Genomic DNA, 24,207 nt, shown 5'->3' with positions numbered 1-24,207 from the left:
ATAAATGCTGGCCTAACCAGCGACACCCACATCCTGTAAATGAATTTTTAAAAAACCTATTCTTAAACTTTTGTATCTTTTGCCAATGGAAGAGGTTAGAAGAGAGGATGACCTGGATGGGAGGGGTCTTTGATCCAATATAATATCAAACCTTCTAGATTGGACAGTGCAACTGCTAAACTAACCCAACATCTGATACAATGTTTTGGAGTGACTATGCTATCTTTAGTATTTGCAGATATCCCCTGAGGGATATGGGGCTGGCGGGAATTACAGGGGAGGTGGAGGTGCAAGGCTATGGAGGAAATTAAAAACAATGGCAAAAATTGACACGCTGTTTGTTGGCAAGCAGTTCTGGCAGCTTCTTTGGAGAGAGAAACAGAGCCGCAAGGACTTTAAACATTACCTCTGTTTCTCTCCATAGACGCTGCCTGACCTGCCGAGTTTATCCAGCAGTTCCAGGTTTTATTTCAGATTTCCAGCATCACAGTATTTTGCTTTTATTTTTGTGCTGTTCAGGACATGGCAGCAGAGTTGGAATAATCAAGTTGCGATATAACAAAGACCTGGATGAGAGCTTTTATAGCAGATGAGCTGTGGCACTGAAGCCTCACAATGTTATGGGGGTGAAAATAGGCAGCCTTGATGATGGTGCGGACATGAGATTAGAAGCTCATCTTTAGGGTCAAATATGACACCAAAGTTGTGAGCAGTGTGGTTTGACCTTGGACACCTGCCATAGAGAGGAATGGAAGTTGTAGTGGGGATGAAAGGCGATGGCTTTGGTTTTCTTAATATTTAATTGGAGGACATTTTCTCCATTCAGTACTGGATGTCAGACAAGCAGACTGATAATTTAAAGATAGTCAAGAGTTGAGCGATACAGCAGTGACATAGCTGGGTGTCGTTACACTTGTGAAAACTAATACTGTGTTTTTGGATGAAATGTGGGTCATCATGCAGTTGAGAAATGGAAGGGGTCCAAGGATAGATCCATGGGGACACTATAATTTATGGTGTAAGTGTATGAAGAAAAGCTATTGCTGGTGTTTCTGTGGTTATGACTGTGTAGTTAAGAATGGAACCAGGTGAGAGCAGTCCCACTCAGCTGGAAACCCTGAGAGGCATTGTAGAAGGGTGGTGTAGTCAAAGGATGCCAATAGGTTGAGAAGGATGAGGAGGGATAGTTTACCTTTGTCACTGTCATATAGGATGTTATTTATGACTAATGAGAGCTATTTCAGTACTGTGATAGGAGTGCAAGCCTGATTAGAGGGATTCAAACATGCTGCTTCAGGAAAATTAGGCACAGTTTTGGAGATAACAGCATCTCCAAGGACTTTGGAGTGAAAAAGGAAGGTTGAAGGTGAGAACTAGTGAAGCCTCTATACAGTGAATCTCAACTGAGTGCACCCAGTGACTTAAATATGCACCCTTCTGATTACAAGTGAAATGCTTTATTCCCGTAGCAATTCGACTGGCTGGCAGTAGTCTCAATGTGGCTGTTCTATCAGTACAAATGGTGAAATCAGTCATAGGCTTCTGGATAAAATGTTTTTATTGTGTATCAGCTGTGTGTAGCTAATAAAAGTATTATAATTTTTGTGGTTCCATAATTGACATCAAACCACTATCTGTTTGGTGCCAAATGCTGATTATTTTCATTACCGCTGTAACCAATTCAGTCTTTTAATAAATCAGATATAGTGATATACAGCACATGAAAAACTTAAATCTGTGAGCTAAATATGTCACTGACAAACTAGGCATCCCTCTAGGATTTTGTTTTACTAAGTATAGACTTTAGAGCTTTATAAATAGATGACTGCTTACGACTGTTTTTTCCCATCTTGAATTTTAATGTACAGTATGCGTGTTTGGGCCTTGCTGAGGGATTAAACATTTTGTTTCTGTTTTGCAGCATTTTTATCTTTGGGCTTCTCGTTTACCCTCATTTTACTTTTTTCTCCCTCTCCCCTTGTGTATTTCAATCTGTAAGAACAACATAGAAATATAGAAAAATGAATCATACAATAGTTACAGCACAGAAAGAAGCTATTTAGCTTCCACAAAACTGCACAAGAAGAAAGTAAGACAAACTGTAAGCGATATGTGCAGGGAATTTTAAACTACCAGAATGCTACAAGAATGATTGATTGCATTTGTTATTCATTTATTCTGTTTTGAATTAAGCAGTGCGTTCTGCTACAAAGGGACAATTATCTGACATTCTTGTTGGTAAGGAACCTACTTCGATAGTAACAGACAACACTAGAAAAGAAAGAAAAGCAAGTGCAGCTTTCACAGTATTATGCAATTGTGAGAAGAAAACCTAGGGATAGATTTTCGCTGAGTCAGGGTGACTTGCGAGCACTTTAAAGATGGTGGGCAGGTCCAGATTCTCGGATTCCTGACTCCCATTCCCGATTGTTCTCAATTTTCAGGGGCGCCTCTTAAGGCTGCGGGCAGGTTTGAATCGCAGGCCTGCACCTTTCCGTTCCAACCTGGTAGGTTCCATTGCAGGGATTAGCATAATAGATTTCTCCACGTTTTTCATGGAGTCGGCCAGCTTTTCAAAGAATCGTTTTGTAAAATGCTTTCACTGGTTGGCTGTTGGCTAGACCAGCATTTATTGCCCATCCCTAATAGCCCTTGAGAAGGTGGTGGTGAGTGGCCTTCTTGAACCGCCGCAGTCCAGGTGGTGTAGCTTACACTTAGTGCTGTTAGGGACAGAGTTCCAGGATTTTGACCCAGTGACAATGAAGGAACCACAACATAGTGTTTCCTTGACCTTCTAGGTGATAGATGTCACAGGGTTGGGAAGTGGTGTTGAAGGAGCGAGCGAGTATTGGTGAGTTGCAGCAGTGCATTTTGTGGAGCACCGTGAGTCAGTAGTGGAGGGAGTGGATATTGAAGGTGGTGGACGTGGTACCAATCGAATGGGCTGCTTTGTCCTCAATGGCGACAAACTTTTTGAGTATTGCTTGAACTGAATTCATTCGGGCAAATGGAGAGTTTTCCATTACACTCTTGACTTGTGCCTTGTGGACAGACTTTGGGGAGTCAGAAGGTAAGTTATGCATTGCACAATTCTTCGCCTCTGACCTGTAATATTTATTTTGTTCAAAGGAAATCCCCATGATTTTGAAAGAGGGGAATTCAGTGATGGTAATACCATTGAATGTCAATGGGTGATGTTTGGATTCTCTCTTGTTGGGGAGTGCTTGGCACTTGTATTGTGCTAATGTCATTTGCCACTTAATAGCACAAGTCTGAATGTTGTCCAGGTCTTGCTGCATATGGTGACGGACTGCTTCACTATCTAACAGTTGTGAATAGTACTGAGCATTATGAAATCATCAGTGCACCTCGCTACTTCTGACCTTATGATGAAGGGAAGGCCATTGATGAAATAGCTGAAGATGTTTGGGTCGAGGACATTCCCATGAGGAACTTCTGCAGTGATGTCTCAGGACTGCAATAATTGACTTCAAACAACTACACCCATCATGCTTTGTGCTGGGTATGACTCCAACCTGTGGAGAGATTTCCCCCTGATTCCCATTGATTATAGTTTGCCGCACTCATTTGTTATAGACAGGAGTTATAGAAATGTGGTCACACCCAAGGTGTAGGCAGACAGATGGGTGACCGCTAGAAAGGGCAGGCAGTCAGTGCAGGAATCCCCTGTGGCTGTCCCCCTCTCTAACAGGTAGACCATTTTGGATACTATTGAGGAGGATAGCCAGGGGAAAACAACAGTGGCACCACATCTAGCTCTGTTGCTCAGCAGGGGAGGGCAAAGTGCAGGAGACCGATAGTTATAGGAGACTCTATAGTAAGGGGCACAGATAGGCACTTCTTTGGATGTGAAACAGACTCTTGGATGGTCTGTTGACTTCCTGGTGCCAGGGTCAAGATGTCTCTGAGCAAACACAGGAGATCCTGAAGGGGGAGGGTGAACAGCCAGAGGTCGTATACACATAGGTACTAACACCAGAGGCAGGGAGAGTGATAAGGTCCTGCAGAAGGAGTTCAGGGAGTTGGGCAGTAAGCTTAAAAAGCAGAACCTCTAGGGTTGTAATCTCAGGATTTCTCCTTTTGCCACATGCCAGTGAGGCTAGAAATAGGATAGTGCAGCTAAACGTGTGGCTAAAGTGGTGGTGTAGGAGGGAGGGTTTCAGATTTCTGAACCATTGGGATCTCTAACGGGACAGGTGGGACCTGTACAAGAAGGATGGGTTGCATCTAAACTGGAGGGGTATCAATATCCTGCCTGGGAGAAAAGCAAATTACTGCGGATGCTGGAATCTGAAACGAAAGAAAAAGTGCTGGAAAATCTCAGTAGGCCTGGCAGCATCTGTAGGGAGAGAAAAGAGCTAACGTTTCGAGTCCAATGACTCTTTGTCAAAGCTGGCTGGAAGGTTTGCTAGAGTCACTTGGGAGGATTTAAACTAGTATGGCAGGGGGGTGGGAACCAGAATGTCAGCTCAGAAGGTGTAATAACTGAAGGGGAAATAGAGAACCAATATAAGAGAACAACATTACCCTCGGGCAGAGCAAAAAAGGTGACAAGTGAGAGAAGGGAGATGGTCAATGCAGGATTGAGGGTGTTGTACCTAAATTTGTGCAGTTTACGGAACAAGATAAATGAGCTTGTGTCTATTGAAATTGGCCGGTACGATGTTGTGGGCATCCCAGAGCTGTGGCTGCAAAGGAATCCGGGCTGGGATCTAAATATCCAAAGATATGTGTGCTATCGAAAGGACAGGCAAATAGGCAAAGGGGGCGGGGTTGCATTGTGAGTAAGGAATGAAGTTAAATCGATAGCAAGGAGAGATATAGGCATAGAATCTCTTTGGGTAGAGTTGAGGAATCGCAAAGGTTAAAAAGACCCTGATGAGAGTTATGTACAGGCCCCCGAGCAGTAGTCAGGATGTGGTGCAGAAAATAAATAAGGATAGAAAAAGCATGTAAAAAAGGTAATATTACAATAATCATGGGAGACTTCAATATGCAGGGGACTAGGAAAATCAGGTTGGTAGTGGATCTCAAGAAAAGGAATTCATGGAATGTCAAAGAGATGTTTTTTTGGAGCAGCTTGTGACCGACCCTACTAGGGTACAGGCAATTCTGGATTTGGTGATGTGTAATGAGGCAGACTTGATTAGGGAACTTGAGGTGAAGGAATCCTTAGCGAGCAGTTACCGCAATTTGATAGAATTTTCCTGCGGTACGAGTGGGAGAAGCTGCAATCAGATGTAACGGTATTACAGTTAAATAATGATGTGGAGATGCCGGCGTTGGACTGGGGTGAGCACAGTAAGAAGTATTGCAACACCAGGTTAAAGTCCAACAGGTTTGTTTCAAACACGAGCTTTCGGAGCGCAGCTCCTTCCTCAGTGTTCCTGGTGTTGTAAGACTTCTTACAATTAAATAAGAGTAACTACAAACACATGAGGGAGGAGCTGGCCAGAGTTGATTGGAAAAGGATCCTAGCAGGGAAAAGACAATGGAACAGCAATGGCATGAGTTTTGGGGGTTATTAGAGAGGCACAACAGAAATTCATCCCAAGGAGGAAGAAATATGCTAAGGGGAAGACAAGCCATCCATGGCTGATAGGGAAGTCAAGGACAGTGTCATGATATACACCAGTATATCATGGTGCAGACACACTCTGATAGACACACACAGGGACCAATCCACATGTACAAACACCGCAGCGAATCACCAGTTAGAATACACACACTATAAAGGCAGAGGGCATCACGGTTTCTGCTCATTCTGGGTGCTGCCTCTCAGTGTAACAAGAACTCGCCCAGCCCAGCACAGACTCGCAACACATGCTGAGAGAATCAACTGGTTCGGACAAGGCTTAGGTCTCTAGTTTAAATTAGCATAATTTAGACCCACAGTCATCGTGTGTTAGTTAGTTAGAAGTAGTTAATAAAATTGAGTTGAACCTTCATCAGTGTTGGAAGTGTCTGTTCATCTCTCAAGTCCACACTAGCCAACACTTCAGACAGTATAAAAGAAAAAGCATACAAAGTGGCAAGGATTAGTGGGAAGCCAGAGGATTGGAAGCCTTTAAAAGCAAGCAGAGGGCAACTAAGTGGAGAGAAGATGAAATATGAGTGCAAGCTGGCTCGTAATATAAAGGAAGATAGGAAGAGTTTTTTTTACAATATATAGAAGGTAAGAGAGAGGCAAAAATAGACATTGGACCACTGGAAAATGTGGCTGATGAAGTAATAATAGGAAGCAAAGAAATGGCAGAGGAACTGAATAGTTACTTTACATCAGTCTTCATGGTGGAAGTCATCAGTGGGGTGCCAGAGCTTCAGGAGAATCCGAGGGCAGAGGCGAGTGCAGTGACCATCACGAAGGAGAAGGTTCTGGGAAACTGAAAGGTCTGAAGGTGGATAAATCATCTGGACCAGAGGGACTATACCCCAGGATTCTAAAAGAGACAGCTGAGGAGATTGTGGAGGCATTGGTGGAGATCTTTCAGGCATCACTGGAGGCAGGAAGGGTCCCAGAGGACTGGAAAGTGGCTAATGTAACACCGCTGCTTAAGAAGGGAGGGGGCAGAAGACGGAAAATTATAGGCCGGTTAACCTGACTTCAGTCATTGGTAAGATTTTAGAGTCCATTATTAAAGATGAAATCGCGGAGTACTTGGAAGTGCATGGTAAAATAGGACTGAGTCAGCACAGCTTCGTCAAGGGGAGATTTGTTATAGTTCTTTGAGGAGGTAACAAGGAAGTTAGACAAAGGAAAACCAGTGGACATGATTTATTTAGATTTCCAGAAGGCCTTTGACAAGATGCCGCATAGGAGACTGTTAAATAAGTTAAGAGCCCATGGTGTTCAGGGTAAGATCCTCGCATGGATAGAGGATTGGCTGACTGGCAGAAGGCAGCGAGTGGGAATACAGGGGTATTTTTTAGCCTGGCAGCCAATGAATAGTGGTGTGCCTCAGGGGTAAGTGCTGGGCCCACAACTTTTCACAATACAGTAGTCCCCCGTTATACCGTGGGTGTTGGGGTCCAAGACAGCCACCCGCGTTGCATCCGAGCCGCGGATAGCCTACGAAAATTTTGAAAGAGCAACACATGGCCAGATAATGTTCTGCTGCTGGAAAGAATAATTACAAGTGAACCTATCAGGGTAGTTTCAGGTATTGTGGATGTAATAGCCTTACAATGTAAGAATGGAAGGGCGTTTTAAATAAAAAACATCAAAGTTCTTTCAAGTTTTAAATTTATTAAAAAATACCACTCAAAAATATATACAATAATACATAAAATAGCACTTACAATCAATGGCTTCAGCTTGTGTGTTCCTGTGGCATTGCTGGCAAACAGGATGGTGAGCCTGTTCTTGGCTTGCTTGAACCCCAGAGTCTTGTGGGCATCATCCTTGACAGCTAGGGTCTTGTCAGGCAGCATCTTCCAGTAGAGCCCTGACCCATCTGCATTGTAGAGTTGCTCTGGGGTCAGCTCCTCTTGCACCATGTAGTCCTTGAGGATGTCCGGAAAGGCTTCTGCTGCTGCTGAGTCAGTGGATCTCTGTTCACCACTGATGGTAACTGCACCTATCCCATGTCTTTTCTGGAACCGATGGAGCCAACCCTTGCTGGCTACGAAATTGGTGTCCTCTGGGTGGAGCTGGTGATGGAACTTCTCAGCCTGAGTCCTGATGATAGGTCCAGATAGGGGGGTGCCACCAGATTGTTCCTGGACAAACCAGGCGAACACAGCCTTCTCCAAGTTAATGTCACTAGCGGTCCTTGCCTTTTTCCTAGCAAGCCCTTCACTCTCAGAAACTGTCTCAACATAAGTTCTCAAACTGTCCTCATCTTTCTCCCACCCACGGGGGGTTGACTCTGGCACACCAGTCTCTCTGGATAATTTTGCCTTTGTTTTGCCGTTTCTAATACGGTCTATCAAATTTATCTTTTCCTTTACTGTGTAAGACTTGCGCTTAGGCATTTTGTATTTATACGCTTTAATTACAAATCATCGTGGCTATTTATCGCGGCTAATCGGGCTAATCATCGCGGCTAATCGGAATGACAAACAAGTTCACCGGCTTAAAAAGGTGTTGTTTCAAAAAGAGTGAAAAAGGTTGGGGTCCATAAGCACCCCCGCCGTATATCGCGAACTGCGCGGTATTGCAGGGCGCAGTATAACGGGGGACTACTTTAATGTATATACATTAATGATCTGGAAGAAGGAACTGAAGGCACTGTTGTAAGTTAGCAGATGATATAAAGATCTGTACAGGGAGAGGTAGTATTGAGGAAGCAGGCAGGCTGCAGAAGGACTTGGAAAGGCTCGGAGAGTGGGCAAAGAAGTGACAGATGGAATGCAATGTGGAAAAGTGTGATGCTATGCACTTTTAAAGGAGAAATGGCTGCATGGACTATTTTCTAAATGGGGAGATGCTTAAGAAATCAGAAGCACAAAGGGACTTGGGAGTCCTTGTTCATGATTTTCTTAAGGTTAACATGTCAATTCAGTCGGCAGTTAGGAAGGCAAATGCAATGAATGAAATGAAAATCGCTTATTGTCACACGTAGGCTTCAAATGAAGTTACTGTGAAAAGCCCCTAGTCGCCACATTCCAGCGCCTGTTTGGGGAGGCTGGTACAGGAATTGAACCGTGCTGCTGGCCTGCCTTGGTCTGCTTTAAAAGCCAGCTCTTTAGCCCAGTGCTAAACCAGCCCCCCAATGTTAGCATTCATGTCGAGAGGGCTAGAATACAAGACCAGGGATGTACTTCTGAGGCTATTTCAGGTTCTGGTCAGACCCCATTTGGAGTATTGTGAGCACTTTTGGGCCCTGTATCTAAAGGAAGGATGTGCTGGCCTTGGAAAAGGTCCAGAGGAGGTTCACAAGAATGATCCCTGGAAAGAAGAGCTTGTCGTATGAGGAATGGTTGAGGACTCTGGGTCTGTACTCGTTGGAGGTTAGAAGGATGAGAGGGGATCTTATTGAAACTTACAGGATACTGTGAGGTCTGGATAGAGTGGACATGGAGAGCATGTTTCCACTTGTAGGAAAAACTAGAAGCCGAGGACACCATCTCAGACTAAAGGGATGATCCTTTAAAACAGAGATGAGGAGTAATTTCTTCAGCCAGAGGTTGGTGAACCTGTGGAACTCTTTGCTGCTGAAGGCTGTGGAGACTAAATCATTGGGTGTCTTTAAGGCAGAGATAGATAGGTTCTTGATCAATAAGGGGATATTGGGTTATGGGGAGAAGGCAGGAGAATGGGGATGAGAAAAATATCAGCCATGATTGAATGGCCGAGCAGACTCGGCTGAAACTTGGGCTGAGTGTCCTAATTCTGCTCCTATGTCTTATGGACTGCTGCCTTGATGTCAAGGCCAGTCAGCCTCTCCTCACTTCTTGACTTCAGCTCATTTGTCCATGTTTGGACCAAGGATGTAATGAGGCCATGAGATGTGTGGTCCTGGCAGAAACCAAGCTGGGTTTCTGCGAACATGTTGCTGTTGTTGTTGAGTAATGCCGCTTGGTAGCACTGGCGACGACCCCTTTAATCACTTTGACGATGATCAAGAGTAAACTGACGGTCAGTAATTGGATGGATTTAATTTGTCCAGCTTTTTTGTGAACCGGACATACCTGAGCAATTTTCTGGGTAGGTGCCAGAGTTGTAGCTGTGCTGGAATAGCAGAGCCCAGCTAGTCTGGAGCACAAGCCTTCAGTACTATTGCTGGAATGTTGTCGGGGCCCAAAACCATTGCAGTATCCAGTGTCTTCAGCCGTTTCTTGATATCCAAGTGGAGTGAATCAAATTAGCTGAAGATTGGCATCTGTGATAGAACATAGAACAGTACAGCACAGAACAGGCCCTTCGGCCCTCGATGTTGTGCCGAGCAATGATCACCCTACTTAAACCCACGTAACCCCGTATACCCGTAACCCAACAATAACCCATTAACCTTACACTACGGGCAATTTAGCATGGCCAATCCACCTAACCCGCACATCTTTGGACTGTGAGAGGAAACCGGAGCACCCGGAGGAAACCCACGCACACACGGGGAGGACGTGCAGACTCCACACAGACAGTGACCCAGCCGGGAATCGAACCCGAACCCGGAATGATGTTGGGGATCTCGGGAGGAAGCTGGCGGGTCATCCTCTTGGTACTTTTGGTTGAAGGTGGTTGGAAAAGCTTCAACCTTGTCTTTTGCACTGATGTGCTGGATGCCCTCATCGTGAGGAAGGGGATATTTGTGGAGCCTCTTCCTCCATTTAGCTGTTTAATTATCCACCATTCCCAACTGGATTTGAAAGACTGCAGATCTTTAATCTGATCCTTTGGTAGGGGAGAGTTCAGCTCTGTCTACTGCATGCTGCTTCAGCTCTTTGTCATACAAGTAGTCATGTTTGTAGTTTCACCAGATTGAGAATGCATTTTTAGGTATGCCTGGTGTTGCTGCTGGCATGTCCTCCTGCACTCTTCATTGAACCTGGATTGATCCAATGAGTTGATTCTAGTTGTTGAATGGAGGATATGCCAAGTCATAACATTGCACATTGGGGTTGAATGCAATTCTACTGCTGGGCCCACAGTGCCTCATGCATGCCCAGTTTTAAGTTGCTTGATCTGTTCGAAACCTTTTCTCATTGAGCATAGTGGTAGTGCCACACAACACGATGGAGGGAATCATCATGAAGATGGGACTTCATCTCCACAAGGGCTGTGCATTGGTCATTTCTACCAATACTGAGAGAAATTGTAGCTCATTTCAACATTGGATACCAAACAATCAGTCTGTCAACACAGAAGCAGTAGATAGATGGTGAATAAGGGTACACGTATGAAAGTGGATCCAAAGTTTGTGGATGATTTCAAGGGTCAACATGTAGATGAGGAAGAGAAGGGGGGAGGGGTAGGTGGCAACAATAGATCCACAAGACTCCAGAGGTAAGGGTGGGATAATGGAAATTCATTGCTAAAAAAGCTTCAGCTACAATCCTGGGTAGGAATGGAACTGATCAGGAAATCCAATGAACTCGACAATGGGGGAATGCAATGGAGGGTGAGGGGTGCAGTCAACTGTATCAAAAGGTTGCAAAGAGGGATCACAATGGTCAAGGCTGTTTGAGTCATGACAAAGACAAAAACCTGATTGGTGACATTTAAACAAGTGAACTGAAAGATGGCACTCTGTGGCCATGCAGCATTGTCTCTTGGCACCGCTCTCAAGTGTTAGCCTGGCTTAAGTTTTCTGATTCCAGCTTTGGGTTTGAATCCACAATGTTCTGACTCAGAGGAAAGTGGCATACTGACCCATTTATTCTTACTCTGCTTTCTGTCTGTTAACCAATCCTCAATCAGCTGAGTACTAAAACGTGTCATAATTTCTTGTGTATCACCTGATTGAATGTTTTTTGAAAGTCCATATGCACTACATACACTGGTTCATCTTTATCTACCCCAGTAGTTACATCCTTGAAAATACATTAGTTTGTTCAGTATTCATTCTTTGAATCCCTAAATACCCATCCCTTTGAGAACCCTAACATCTTCATCTCACTGTCCAATTACGTCTGCTATGTCTCTGTGAAGCATTTTGGGATGTTTTCTATTCCAATAGGACTATATAAATGCAAGTTTTTGTGACGTATCATTGAGCCTTGGTTTAAAATCTTTTAGCACAGGTTCAGAGAGATCAATGGAATTTCCTATATTTGACCAGTAAAAACAGATAACTGGATATTTGCCCAAATGAGAACTAAGTGTGTGCGTAAAAATCCTGGTATTGTTATATTTGAGCAAGAGCATGTGGAATAATGGGATTCAGATTCTCAACTGCACTCTGCCTTGAAGGCATTCTGAGGCCCAATTTTATGGGGAGGTGCTGATCATAAGTCTAATAGCTCCCAATAATGGAAAGAATTGGCTGTGGAGTCTTCACTAGTCAATGCCCATGCTGGGAAGGTGCAGTATTTCCAGGGGAAAGGGGGACAAGAAAGAAAATATGAGTAAAAATTACTTTTGATGTAGTTTGAATCTGCAAAGGAAAATCGATGAACGGTGAATTGAAGTTTAGCTTTTCCAACTCGCTGACAAACTGGACAGGGTTGCATTCCTGTTTTACACACACTAGTAAAATCAATTGAAAGCAAAATTTGATAAAATATAAAACAGCCGGTCAACCCGATTCCATCAACTTCAAGAGGGAGGGGTTAGGTGAAAATGATGCCCAAAGTTTCCACATGTTTTGCAGTGAATCATATTGAATTTTTAATACATTTTTTGTCTCCTGTCCCATAGCTCCAGATTTGGGATACTGCTGGACAAGAACGGTTTCGATCCATCACACAAAGCTATTACCGCAGTGCAAATGCCTTAATATTGACCTATGATATCACATGTGAAGAATCTTTCCGCTGTCTTCCTGAATGGCTGAGGGAGATTGAGCAGTATGCTAGCAATAAAGTTACCACTGTGTTAGTTGGTAAGTCAGAAGAGCAGTGTCGAGAGTTTATCATCGTTATTAAGGCAATAACTGTGTGTCTTAGCTTTCTTAATTTGTCCCTTTGATGTCAGCAAAGCCTCGTTTTATGCCTTGAGAAGGTATTGATGCATGTTCTCCTTGAATTGCCACATTCCTTTTGAACCCATCGTTTGGGGATTCCATGGCCGCAATTCTACGATCAATTTTTACTCGCCCGGGTGCATCGTGGGAGAGGCCCAAATTGGACTTTGTGCCAGGTGGGAAACCTCGCCTAGGTTACCTGATGTGTGGCGCCTGACGCAATCTGGATCACGCCATCACTGGGTATGATCCACATAATCATGATGGCTCATATAGATATGCACAACCTACTTGAGGCTGCATTCAGCCGACGCCCGGGAGTCACCGGTTTCACTGGGGAGGCTTCACCCGGATGCCGATTAGTACTGGTCTTCACAAGCCGAGACTACCAGTCTGGAACTGCTGAGGGTCAGGGCCTGAGGGGGACCATGCCCATGAAAGGTTGGGGGAGGGGGGAAACTGAAAGGGGGTATGGGGTAGCCTTATAAGTGGGGGCCCTCAATGACCCTATAGTGGGGTGTCCTCACTTTGGGGGGAGGGGGGGAAGCCGGAAGACAATCCAGTTCACTTGGAGATTGGGCCACACCTTCAAAATGATGCCAATCTCTGAGAATACAGTCTCGCTTGTGAGTTCAGCCCCCCACTGCTGAAAAACTTTCAAAGTCTGGCCGAGACCGGGGAGAAACTCCTCAAGGCCCAAACAAATGACTGAGTGTTGGTGAATCCGGGTCTGGATCCCACCCAAAAAGCCAGCAGGAAACACCCGGCCAAACCCACCCAAAATGACACTTGGAAATGGTTGGCTGATTCGCACCTCGTGATTCTGATCCAGTGACAATTAAGTAATGGCGATGTACTTCTTTTTCTTTTTTAAATAATTTTTATTGAAAAATTTTGAATTTATACAACAATAACGCACCATAGTAAAATACCAAAAATAACAATAATATTAACAATCATAAACATTCACCCCACCCCCATGCACAACACAGCATTTTAACAACAACGCAAATTAACACAATATAAAGTTACAGAATAGAAACTACAATAAGGAACACCACCCCCCCCCCCCGGGTTGCTGCTGCTATTGACCAAGATACCTATCTTTGCGCCAGGAAATCCAGAAAAGGCTGCCATCATTTATAGAACCCTTGTATTGATCCTCTCAGGACAAATTTGACCCTTTCCAATTTTATAAATCCCGCCATGTCACTGATCCAGGTCTCCACACTTGGGGGCCTTGCATCCTTCCACTGTAGCAGAATCTTTCGACGGGCTACTAGGGACGCAAAGGCCAGGACACCGGCCTCTTTTGCCTCCTGCACTCCCGGCTCTACCGCAACTCCAAAAATCGCGAGTCCCCACCCTGGTTTAACCCTGGATCCAACCACCCTAGACTCCATCCCTGCCACCCTCTTCCAGAATTCTTCCAGTGCTGGGCATGCCCAGAACATATGGGCGTGGTTCGCTGGACTCCCCGAACATCTGGTGCACCTATCCTCACACCCAAAGAACCTACTCATCCTAGTCCCGGACATGTGGGCCCGGTGCAGCACCTTAAATTGGATGAGACTAAGCCTCGCACATGAGGAGGAAGAGTTGACTCTCTCCAAGGCATCAGCCCAAGTCCCGTCCTCTATCTGCTCCCCGAGTTCCTCCTCCCATTTAGCCTTCAGCTCCTCCACTGACGACTCCTCCACCTCCTGCATTACCTTATAGATGTCAGACACCTTCCCCTCTCTGACCCACACCCCCGAAAGCACTCTGTCCATCGTCCCCTGCGAGGGCAGCAAAGGGAATCCCTCTACCTTTCGCCTAGCAAACGCCTTTACCTGCAAGTATCTGAACATGTTCCCTTGGGGAAGGCCAAATTTATCTTCCAGTTCCCCCAGGCCCGCAAACCTCCCGCCAATAAACAGGTCCCTCAATTTGCTGATGCCCGCCCTTTGCCACCCCCTAAATCCCCCATCCTTGTTCCCCGGGATGAACCGATGGTTGCCACCCAGTGGAGCCTCCATCGAGCCCCCTGTTTCCCCCCTATGCCGCCTCCGCTGTCCCCAGATTCTTAGGGTCGCCGCCACCACCGGGCTCGTGGTAAACCTCTTGGGGGAGAGCGGCAACGGCGCCGTTACCATGGCACCCAGGCTCGTACCTCTACATGACGCCATCTCCATTCTTTTCCACGCCGCCCCTCCCCCCTCCATCACCCATTTACGCACCATTGACACATTGGCCGCCCAATAGTACCCCAGAAGGTTGGGCAGCGCCAGCCCGCCTCTATCCCTCCCTCGCTCCAGGAACACCCTCTGCACTCTCGGAGTCCCATGCGCCCACACAAAGCTCAGAATACTGCTAGACACCCTCCTAAAGAAGGCCCTGGGGATAAAGATGGGCAGGCACTGAAAGAGAAACAAGAACCTCGGAAGCACCGTCATTTTGACGGACTGTACCCTCCCCGCCAACGATAATGGCAGCATGTCCCACCTCTTGAACTCCTCCTCCATCTGATCTACAAGTCTGGTGAAATTATGCTTGTGAAGAGTCCCCCAGTCCCTGGACACCTGCACCCCCAGGTACCTAAAGCTCTCCCCTGCCCGCCTAAGCGGGAGCCTACCAATTCCTTCCTCCTGGTCTCCAGGGTGCACCACAAACACCTCACTCTTTCCTAAATTTAATTTATAACCTGAAAAGGTCCCAAACTCAGCTAGCAACTCCCATCACCCCCGGCATCCCTCCCACCGGGTCCGCCACATACAGTAACAGGTCATCGGCATACAACGACACCTATGTTCCTTTCCATCTCGCACCAAGCCTCTCCACCTCTCTGAATCCCTCAACGCCATCGCCGGCGGCTCGATTGCCAGTGCAAACAACAAGGGGGACAGGGGGCAACCCTGCCTGGTCCCTTGGTAAATCTGGAAGTACTCCGACCTCCTCCTATTCGTGGCCACGCACGCCATCGGGGCCTCATATAGCAGCCTTACCCATCTAATGAACCCTTCCCCAAATCCAAACCTCCCCAACACCTCCCATAAGTACCCCCACTCCACTCTATCGAAGGCCTTCTCTGCATCCAGCGCCACCACTATCTCTGCCTCCCCCTCAATCGCCGGCATCATGATGACATTCAACAATCTCCGCACATTCGTGTTCAGCTGCCTTCCCTTCACAAAGCCTGTCTGGTCCTCGTGCACAACCCCTGGCACACAGTCCTCTATCCTGGTGGCCAGGATTTTTGCCAGCACCTTAGCATCCACGTTGAGGAGAGATATGGGCCTGTATGAACCACACTGCTGGGGGTCCTTGTCCCTCTTTAAAATTAACGAGATCAGCGCCCGCGACATTGTCGGGGGCAAAGTCCCCCCTTCCCACGCTTCGTTGAGTGTCCGCACCAGCAAGGGGCCCACTAGGTCCACAAACTTTTTATAAAATTCCACCGGGAACCCATCCGGCCCCGGTGCCTTCCCTGACTGCATCTGCCCGATCCCCTTAACTAGCTCCTCCAGCTCAATCGGCGCACCCAACCCCTCCACCTTCTCCTCCTGCACCTTCGGGAAAGAAAGCCCGTCAAGGAACCTCTCCATTCCCCTCCTCTCCCCCGTTGGCTCCGACCGGTACAGTTCCCCGTAAAAGTCCTTGAAGACCTCATTCACCTCTACCCCCTTCCGCACCACATTCCCACTCTTGTCTCTCACTCCAGCAATTTCCTTAGCCGCATCCCGCTTGCGGAGCTGATGAGCCAGCATCCTATTCGCCTTTTCACCATGTTCGTACACTGCCCCTTGTGCCTTCCTCCACTGTGCCTCCGCCTTTCTAGTGGTCAGCAAATCAAATTTAGCCTGCAGGCTGCGCCTCTCCCCCAACAGTCCCTCCTCTGGTGCCTCTGCATACCTCCTGTCCACCTCCAGCATCTTTCCCACCAGTCTATCCCTCTCACTCCTCTCGCTCCTCTCCCTGTGTGCCCGGATGGATATCAGCTCCCCACGAATCACTGCCTTCAGGGCTTCCCAGACCATCCCCACCTGAACCTCCCCCGTATCATTCACCTCGAGGTACCCCTCAATACTTGCCCGGACCCTCCTACACACCTCCTCCTCCGCCAACAACCCCACATCCAACCGCCACAACGGGCGCTGGTCCCGCACCTCCCCCATCTCCAATTCTATCCAATGTGGAGCGTGGTCGGAGATTGCAATGGCCGAATACTCGGCCTCCTCCACTCTCGGAATCAGTCCCCTACTCACCACAAAGAAATCTATCCGAGAGTAGACCCTATGTACGTGGGAGAAGAAAGAGTACTCGCGTGCCCTCTGCCTCACAAACCTCCATGGATCCACCCCACCCATCTGGTCCATAAACCCTCTCAGTACCTTGGCCGCCGCCGGCCTCCTACCCGTCCTAGAGCTGGACCGATCCAGTGAAGGATCCAACACCGTATTAAAGTCCCCCCCCCCCCATGATCAGACCTCCCGCCTCAAGATCCGGGACCCGTCCCAACATACGCCTCATAAAGCCCGCATCGTCCCAATTTGGGGCATACACACTAGCCAGTACCACCCTCTCTCCTTGTAGCCTGCCCCTAACCATAACATAACTACCCTCCTTATCCGCCACCACCTCCGATGCCTCAAACAACACATTTTTCCCCACCAGAATCGCCACTCCCCGGTTCTTCACATCCAACCCAAATTTTATAAAAAGTGGAAAACCTGCCCCACCCATCCCTTCCTCAGGCGGACCTGGTCCGCCACCTTCAGGTGGGTCTCCTGAAGCATTGCCACATCTGCCTTTAGCCCCTTCAGATGAGCCAGTACCCTCGACCGCTTCACTGGCCCATTCAACCCTCTCACATTCCAGGTGACCAACCGGATCAGAGGGCGTCCCGCCCCCCTCCCATGTCGACTAGCCATAGCCTGTCGACTGCCCGCCCCAGGCCGGCACCCCCTGCCCGACCCAGTTCCCACGGCGACAACACCTCACCTCTGTCCCCCCAGCCTCCACCAGCTCCTTCCTGACCCTACCAGCAGCAACTCGGTATTTCCCTTTCCCCCCTCCCTTCCCTCCCAGGCTAGGAACCCTCCCAGCCGTGAACCGTCCTCCATTGTACTTCTGTGGGTCAGCTAACTTCTGATCCCGGAAACTCCCGCCAATAACCCGACCCCTCCCAAAGTGGGATCATCCTCCAATCTATCCCTCCTCCAGGCACCGCTCCAGCCCGTGGAAGAACCCGCCTCCCCCCGTCACAGTCTCCGCCCCCCCCAGCCCCGCAGCGTGGGAACCCAGAGGAAAGCCCGCGCTTTCGCACTGCCCCACCACACCCTTCTGACGCAGCTCCCAAATACCAGCCCCACTCCATACCCACAACCCGACATAGAATACAACAAACCCCCCTGACCCTCCCCGCAAGATACACAACTCGAACAGTGCCCCACAGCAACAAAAAAAACATAGCAGAACACCCCCGTAGATAACCATATCAAAATTGTAAAAGTACAAAAAACAAAGAGAACACAGCAGAATCCAGCACTAAAATATTACAACCGACCCCGCAACCCCCAACCCCTAGTTCAAGTCCAGTTTCTCCGTCCGCACGAAGGCCCACGCCTCCTCCGGGGAATCAAAATAATAGTGCCGGTCCGAATAAGTTACCCACAGGTGCGCGGGCTGCAACATTCCGAACTTTATCTTTTGCCTGTAAAGCACCTCCTTCGTCCGATTAAATCCGGACCGCAGCTTAGCCACCTCCGCACTCCAATCCTGGTAGATCCGTACTACCCCATTCTCCCACTTGCTGCTCTTCACCTTCTTGGCCCAGCGCAGCACACACTCCCGACCACTGAACCGGTGGAACCTCGCCAGCACCGCACGCGGGGGTTCATTTTCCTTAGGCCTCCTGGCCAGCACCCTGTGCGCTCCCTCCAGCTCCAAGGGCAGATGGAAAGACCCGGCCCCCACTAGCGAGTTCAGCATTATAGCCACGTAGTTTGTCAGGTCCGACCCCTCCAGCCCCTCCGCAAGGCCCAAGATCCGCAGGTTTTTCCACCTCCTGCGGTGATCAAGCTCCTCAAAGCGTTCCTGCCACTTCTTGTGGAGTGCCTTGTGCCCCTCTACCTTACTCACGAGGACCACGGCCTCCTCCTCTCATTCAGTGGCCTGTGTCTGCAACTCCTTGATGGCAGCACCCTGGGTGGTCTGAATCTCTGACAGCCTTCTGTTTGTTTCCTGCAGAGAGCTCAGCACCTCAGCTTTGAAGTCTGTGAAGCAGCACATGAGAGCAGCTAGTTGCTCTTGGGCCCACAGCCTCCATTCCTCTGGAGCTCTGCCCGCGGCCATCTTAGATCCCTTCCCCCGTTTTTTTCTGGGGAGCTGCTGCTGCTTTTTCCCCCTTTCCACTCCGAGTTCGAGTCATGAACTGCGGGGAAAGTCGTTCAGCACACCTTCCCCCACCGGGAGACGTCAAAAAAAATTTCCGTTTTGGGCTCTAAAAAGAGCCTAAACGTCCGTTTAAACTGGGAGCTCCCAAATGTGTGGCTTCCTACGTCATCACAGCCACCGGAAGTCCCAATGGCGATGTACTTCTAAGGCAGCATTGTGTGCGTCTTGGACGTAGCAGTATCAAAACAGTGCTATTTATGTTGATGAGGCCGCAGGGGAGTTATTATTGAAGTAATGTTAGTGCATTGCGTAAGCGAATTTTCTGCATTGTGCATACCTGTATCTCAGCAACTAAGTGCTGGTGCTGGAGAAGGTGAATATTAATTGAGAACCAGGGGCATAAATTAAGTACCCTGACTTGACCCTTGTAGATGGAGAAGAGGCTTTTGAAGGGTCAGGATGTGAGCCACATCAGAATATTGAATATCTGTCCTGCTCTTGAGGCCATGGTTGGTCCAGTTCAGCTTCTGCTCAATGGTATAGATGATTCCATTAAAGGTTTTGTGATGTGTCGTCAAATAAACTTCTTAAAACCTTTAATGGGTTTTGCACCAGTGTTTGTTGTGTGAGAAGTTTCAAGAACCTGTGAAGAGGTACAGAGGAGTGGGCATTGGGGTATGGGAGAGAGCTGGGGTGAGCGATTTGTAGAGGAAAAACTGCAGATAGGAAGAATTTTGATTGGATCAGTAATGAATGGTAACTCACTGAGAATTCACTGATAACTAAGTAATACGAATAAAATTTAGATACCTAACATAATCCAAAATACTTACTGATAGTTTATATGTAATGGTGTCACAGTGGTTAGAACTGCTGTTTTACAGCACCAGGGACCTAAGTTCAATTACGGCCTTGGTGACTGGCTGTGTAGAGTTGTACATTCTCCCCATGTCTGCATGGGTTTCCTCCGGGTGCTCCAGTTTCCTCCCACAGTCCAAAGATGTGCAGGTTAGGTGGGGTTATAGGGTTACGGGGATAGAGTGGGGGAGTGAGCCTAGATGGGGTGCTCTTTCAGAGGGTCTGTGCAGACTCTTACGTAAAATGTCCACCTTCTGCACTGTAATGATTCTATGTGAATGTGATATTGCACAGTCTAAATTATTTTGGGCAGCACGGTGGCACAGTGGTTAGTACTGCAGCTTCACAACGCTAGGGACCCAGGTTAATTTCCGGCCTTGGGTGACTGCCTGTGTGGAGTTTGCACTTTCTCCCAGTGAATGCATGGGTTTCCTCCGGGTGCTCCAGTTTCCTCCCACAGTCCAAAGATGTGCAGTCTATTGGTGGGGTAATGGATATAGGACGGGGAGTGGGCCTAGGTCAGGTGCTCTTTCAGATGGTTGATACAGACCCAATGGGCCGAATGCCCTCCTTCTGCACTGTAGTAATTCTATGGTAACTAGTAGTAAATGACGTAGTATCCTAAGATTTTGCCTGTAACTGGGAATCCTAAAATCAAGAGTTATGGGGGACGGATGGGAAAGTGGAATTAAGGTAGCAATCAGATCAGCCATAATTTTATTGAATGGGGAAGCAGGTTTGACAGGCTGAATGGCCTATTTATTTCTTATGATAAAGTGCCCTGAATGGACTGCAGTTCACGTTTCATGATTTTGTTGAACTTTCGTTCCGTTTGAGGCTTTCCAATTTCCTGTTTTGATGCAAATGTAGTAATTTTTTTGTCTGAGAGGAAATTGGCCAATTTGTGTACTACATTTGCCTTTGACAAAAAGTCATCGAATCATCATAGAATTTACAGTGCAGAAGGGGGCCATTTGGCCCATTGAGTCTGCACGGCCCTTGGAAAGAGCACCCTACCCAAGCCCACACCTGCGCCCTAACCTAGTCATCCAGGCTTGAAATATTAGCTCCCTTCTCTCTCCACAGATACTGTCAGATCTGCTGAGATTGTCCAGCATTTTCTACTTTTGTTTGCATTTGTTACCTTCTCATTTTGCTGGGAAGTTGGGAGAAAATTCCCTTTGGAAAAAATTATTTCTCACTTTAAATTTTGTCTCCTGAATTTCCATGTTCTTGGTATTGTTTTTTTTTTGCTGTTATCTGAAGACTCCTGACTGTTAAAGGTTGGCTTAGCTGTAGCGGGATACAGCAGCAAAGGTTCCAGCATCATTTATTGATGTAACGCCTGGAGGTGCCATGGGGAAGGTTGTACAATATTGCTTACTTGAGGCCTGTACTGCTAGCACACGTGCCTGACTGTCTGATGTTTTGTGATCAACTCTAACAGTCTAATAAATATGGATTTATTGAAATGCACAGGGAGATAGCCAAGTTGGCAGTGGGAATTTCTACTCTGGGAATATTTGTAATGTTTCCATTCAAAACATGGGAACTGTTTTGATTAAATGTTAGCTTCAGATTCTGTGGCTGAAGGTGGAGCTAACTGATTTTTCTTCCAAATATGCTGATGTTGCCATGGTATCCAAATATATTTAACTTGATGTTGAGCAACTCATTACTCTTGCTCACTCCCATCTACAAAAATGGATTTAAGAATCTGAGATAACAGAAGAGAAACATGCGCACTCTCAAAATTGAGGTAAAGAAGCCTGATGTAGTATGTTTAATCGAACACGGGAATTGGTGTTCTGCATAAAATTAGCACAAGAACAACATGCTGGTCGTCCAATACTTTTTCTTCTGACTTATATTTTCACAATTTTGTCCATTCAACATGTAAGCATAGGCAGTGTTAGAAAGCTGTTGAATCATGGCAAATAGAGCCAAACTTGTCCAAACAACACATTCCAGCAGGGTGGATAACAATCAGAGGCGGAAGCCTCCAGAAATGTCTCCCCTTTCTAACCTGGATATATTGAGGATAACTAACCATAGTAGGGCACGATTTAATTTTGGGGGGGGGGGAGGGAGAAGAGTGTCCCATATTGGTGCGTTTAGCAGGATGTTTCCAGGTGCTTGCAGTGCCAAGACCGATTCTGCTTCATTTTTGGGCCTTGGCAAGGAAAGCCCCATTGAGGCCACACTTCAACTAATTTCCTGCACTGACTCACTCAGCTCAGCGCGTCATGTCCAGGAAGAGATTGGGCTGCCATTTTTAAATGATAACCCTGTCTCTTGACCTCCCCCACCGCCGCCTCCGGCCCCCCTCCCCCAATGCCCCAACTTACTAATTAGGGGGTCCTTGAGCTCCTCCCTCCCCACACCTCACCCCCCCCCCCCCCCCCCCGATCTGATTCCTGGCATGAGCAACCTGGTGCTGGGCACCTTGGCACTGCCAGCCTGGCACCCTAACAGTGCCCATGCCAGCTTGGCAGTGCCAGGGTCCCACTCTGCCCAGAATCTGACCACGCGGCGGCCTCCGATTGCCTGGGGTACCCCCCCCCAACCAAGTGCCATTACGCTAGGTCCATGTTTGTGGGAACCAGTGCTAAATGGCGCCATGGTGGGGTCTCTGAGGCAAAGCCTTTTGATCCCACACCTTGTGTATCTCGGCGCAGACATATTCAAGTGAGACTAACTACTCTCTTGAAAATGCAAATCTTGTTTCCACCCATTGAGGGTGAGATCCAGATCGCGACACCTCATGAGCTCTCATTAGTTCTCACGAGGCATAACAAGCATTGTACATCTCACGAGAAGCCTTTCATGAGATTTAACGGCCTTGTTGCGTCATTGAGTCAGGCATGACAAGGTGGTTGGTTCGCACCCATTGTCTCAGTTGAGAAAAAGTATATCAACACTGACCAGAGGTTGACCATTGACCTGAACTGCTTCTCATGCAATTATGTCCTTTCTTGACTAAGGAGACCAAAACTGTACAAAATACTTCAGATGCGGCCTCAACAAGGCCCTGTACTGTTTCAGTAAAACTTAGCTACTTTTATATTCCATTTCCCTTGCAATAAATGCCAACATTCCATTAATCGCCTGAATCACTTCTTGTACCTGCATATCAACTTTTTGTGTTTCATGTACCAGGACCCCCAGATCCCCCTGTACCACCGGGTTCTGCAGTCCCTCTCCAGTTAAATAATACACTTTTCTATTGCGCGGTTGCGGGGATTCTCCGGCGTGGGGCTGGGAGAATCCTATCCCCTATCCCTCTGTTTTATAATTTTCTGTAATCTCTCTATTCAAATAATATACTTTTTTATTCTAAGATGGAGTTTACAATTGCCCAAATTATACTCCAGTCCGGTTTTTTGTCCAAATTCCTGTGTAAATATTTTACATCCTCTTGAGAACTTGCTTCCTACCGATCTTTGGGATGGATTCTCTGCCACGCCACTTTTCAGCCTCGACCCGCCGGCGGGATTCTCCGTTCCGCCGGCGGTCAATGGGGTTTCTCATTGTGGGGAACCCCCACGCCGTCGGGAAACTCCTGGACGCCGGCAAAACGGAGCATCCCGCCCTTTATGCCTTCAGAAAATTAATTACAATGCATTCAGTCCCTTTATCCACGTCATTGATCTTGATTGTAAATAACTTGAGGGCTCAGCACTGATCCCTGTTGCACTGCACAACTTGCCAATCTGAAAATGAGCCATGCATCCCTACTGTCTTCTGGTAGTTAACTAATCCTCTATCCATGTTAATATGTTACCCTCTACACATGAGCTGCTGCCGCAATTCATTGGAAACATTTGCAAGTTCATTTGTGGTGGGCTTTTCGGGGACTTTCCCGCTGGCTTTGTCAGTGAGTTCCCCACCGCTATTCAATAACACTCAGTCACTTTTTTGGGCCCTGGGGTCTATCTCATCGGTTTGGGCCACGCTTAAATTTTTTCAGTACTGGAGAGCTGAACGCAAGAGATCAGACCGCCATTTTAAAAGGGTGCCCCAATCTCTAAGTTAATTTGAGAGTCCCCACACTCCCCACCTATGGGCAATGTCACCTCCACACACATGGGCACTACCCCTCACCCCCAAGTGGGGACACCCCGCTATGGAGTCCCCGGGGGCTCCCACTCTTCAGGCATCCCCCCCCCCCCCCCCAAGCCCTCCGACAGGATCCCACTTCCAAGACCCCCACGGGTCACCTATCACATCTCACCGAAGCCACTACTTACCTGCCATGCACACCCCCCAGCCTCCTTTCATGGGCATGACCCCCTCGGCCCCTGAGCCTTGGCTGTGCCACCCTGGCATTCAGGCACCATGACATTGCCACCCCAGCAACCAGGCAGTGCTCCTGCCAGCAAGGTAGTGC

The 24,207-nt window shown here is 47.6% G+C and overlaps 1 protein-coding gene across 2 annotated transcripts in view; it reads left to right on the top strand.

Annotated features, from left to right (window-relative positions):
- The window catches only part of rab30 (RAB30, member RAS oncogene family), a 111,447-nt gene that overhangs the window by 72,347 nt on the left and 14,893 nt on the right, over positions 1-24,207 (top strand). For both annotated transcript variants that reach the window (XM_038817714.1, XM_038817715.1), the window contains exon 5: positions 12,320-12,503. In XM_038817714.1, the coding sequence (XP_038673642.1) occupies positions 12,320-12,503 (184 nt within the window). The remainder of the gene's footprint in view (positions 1-12,319; positions 12,504-24,207) is intronic.

Source organism: Scyliorhinus canicula, chromosome 14, assembly GCF_902713615.1.
Source record: "Scyliorhinus canicula chromosome 14, sScyCan1.1, whole genome shotgun sequence".
NCBI lineage: Eukaryota > Metazoa > Chordata > Chondrichthyes > Carcharhiniformes > Scyliorhinidae > Scyliorhinus > Scyliorhinus canicula.
This window is presented reverse-complemented; position numbering and strand designations above follow the sequence as displayed.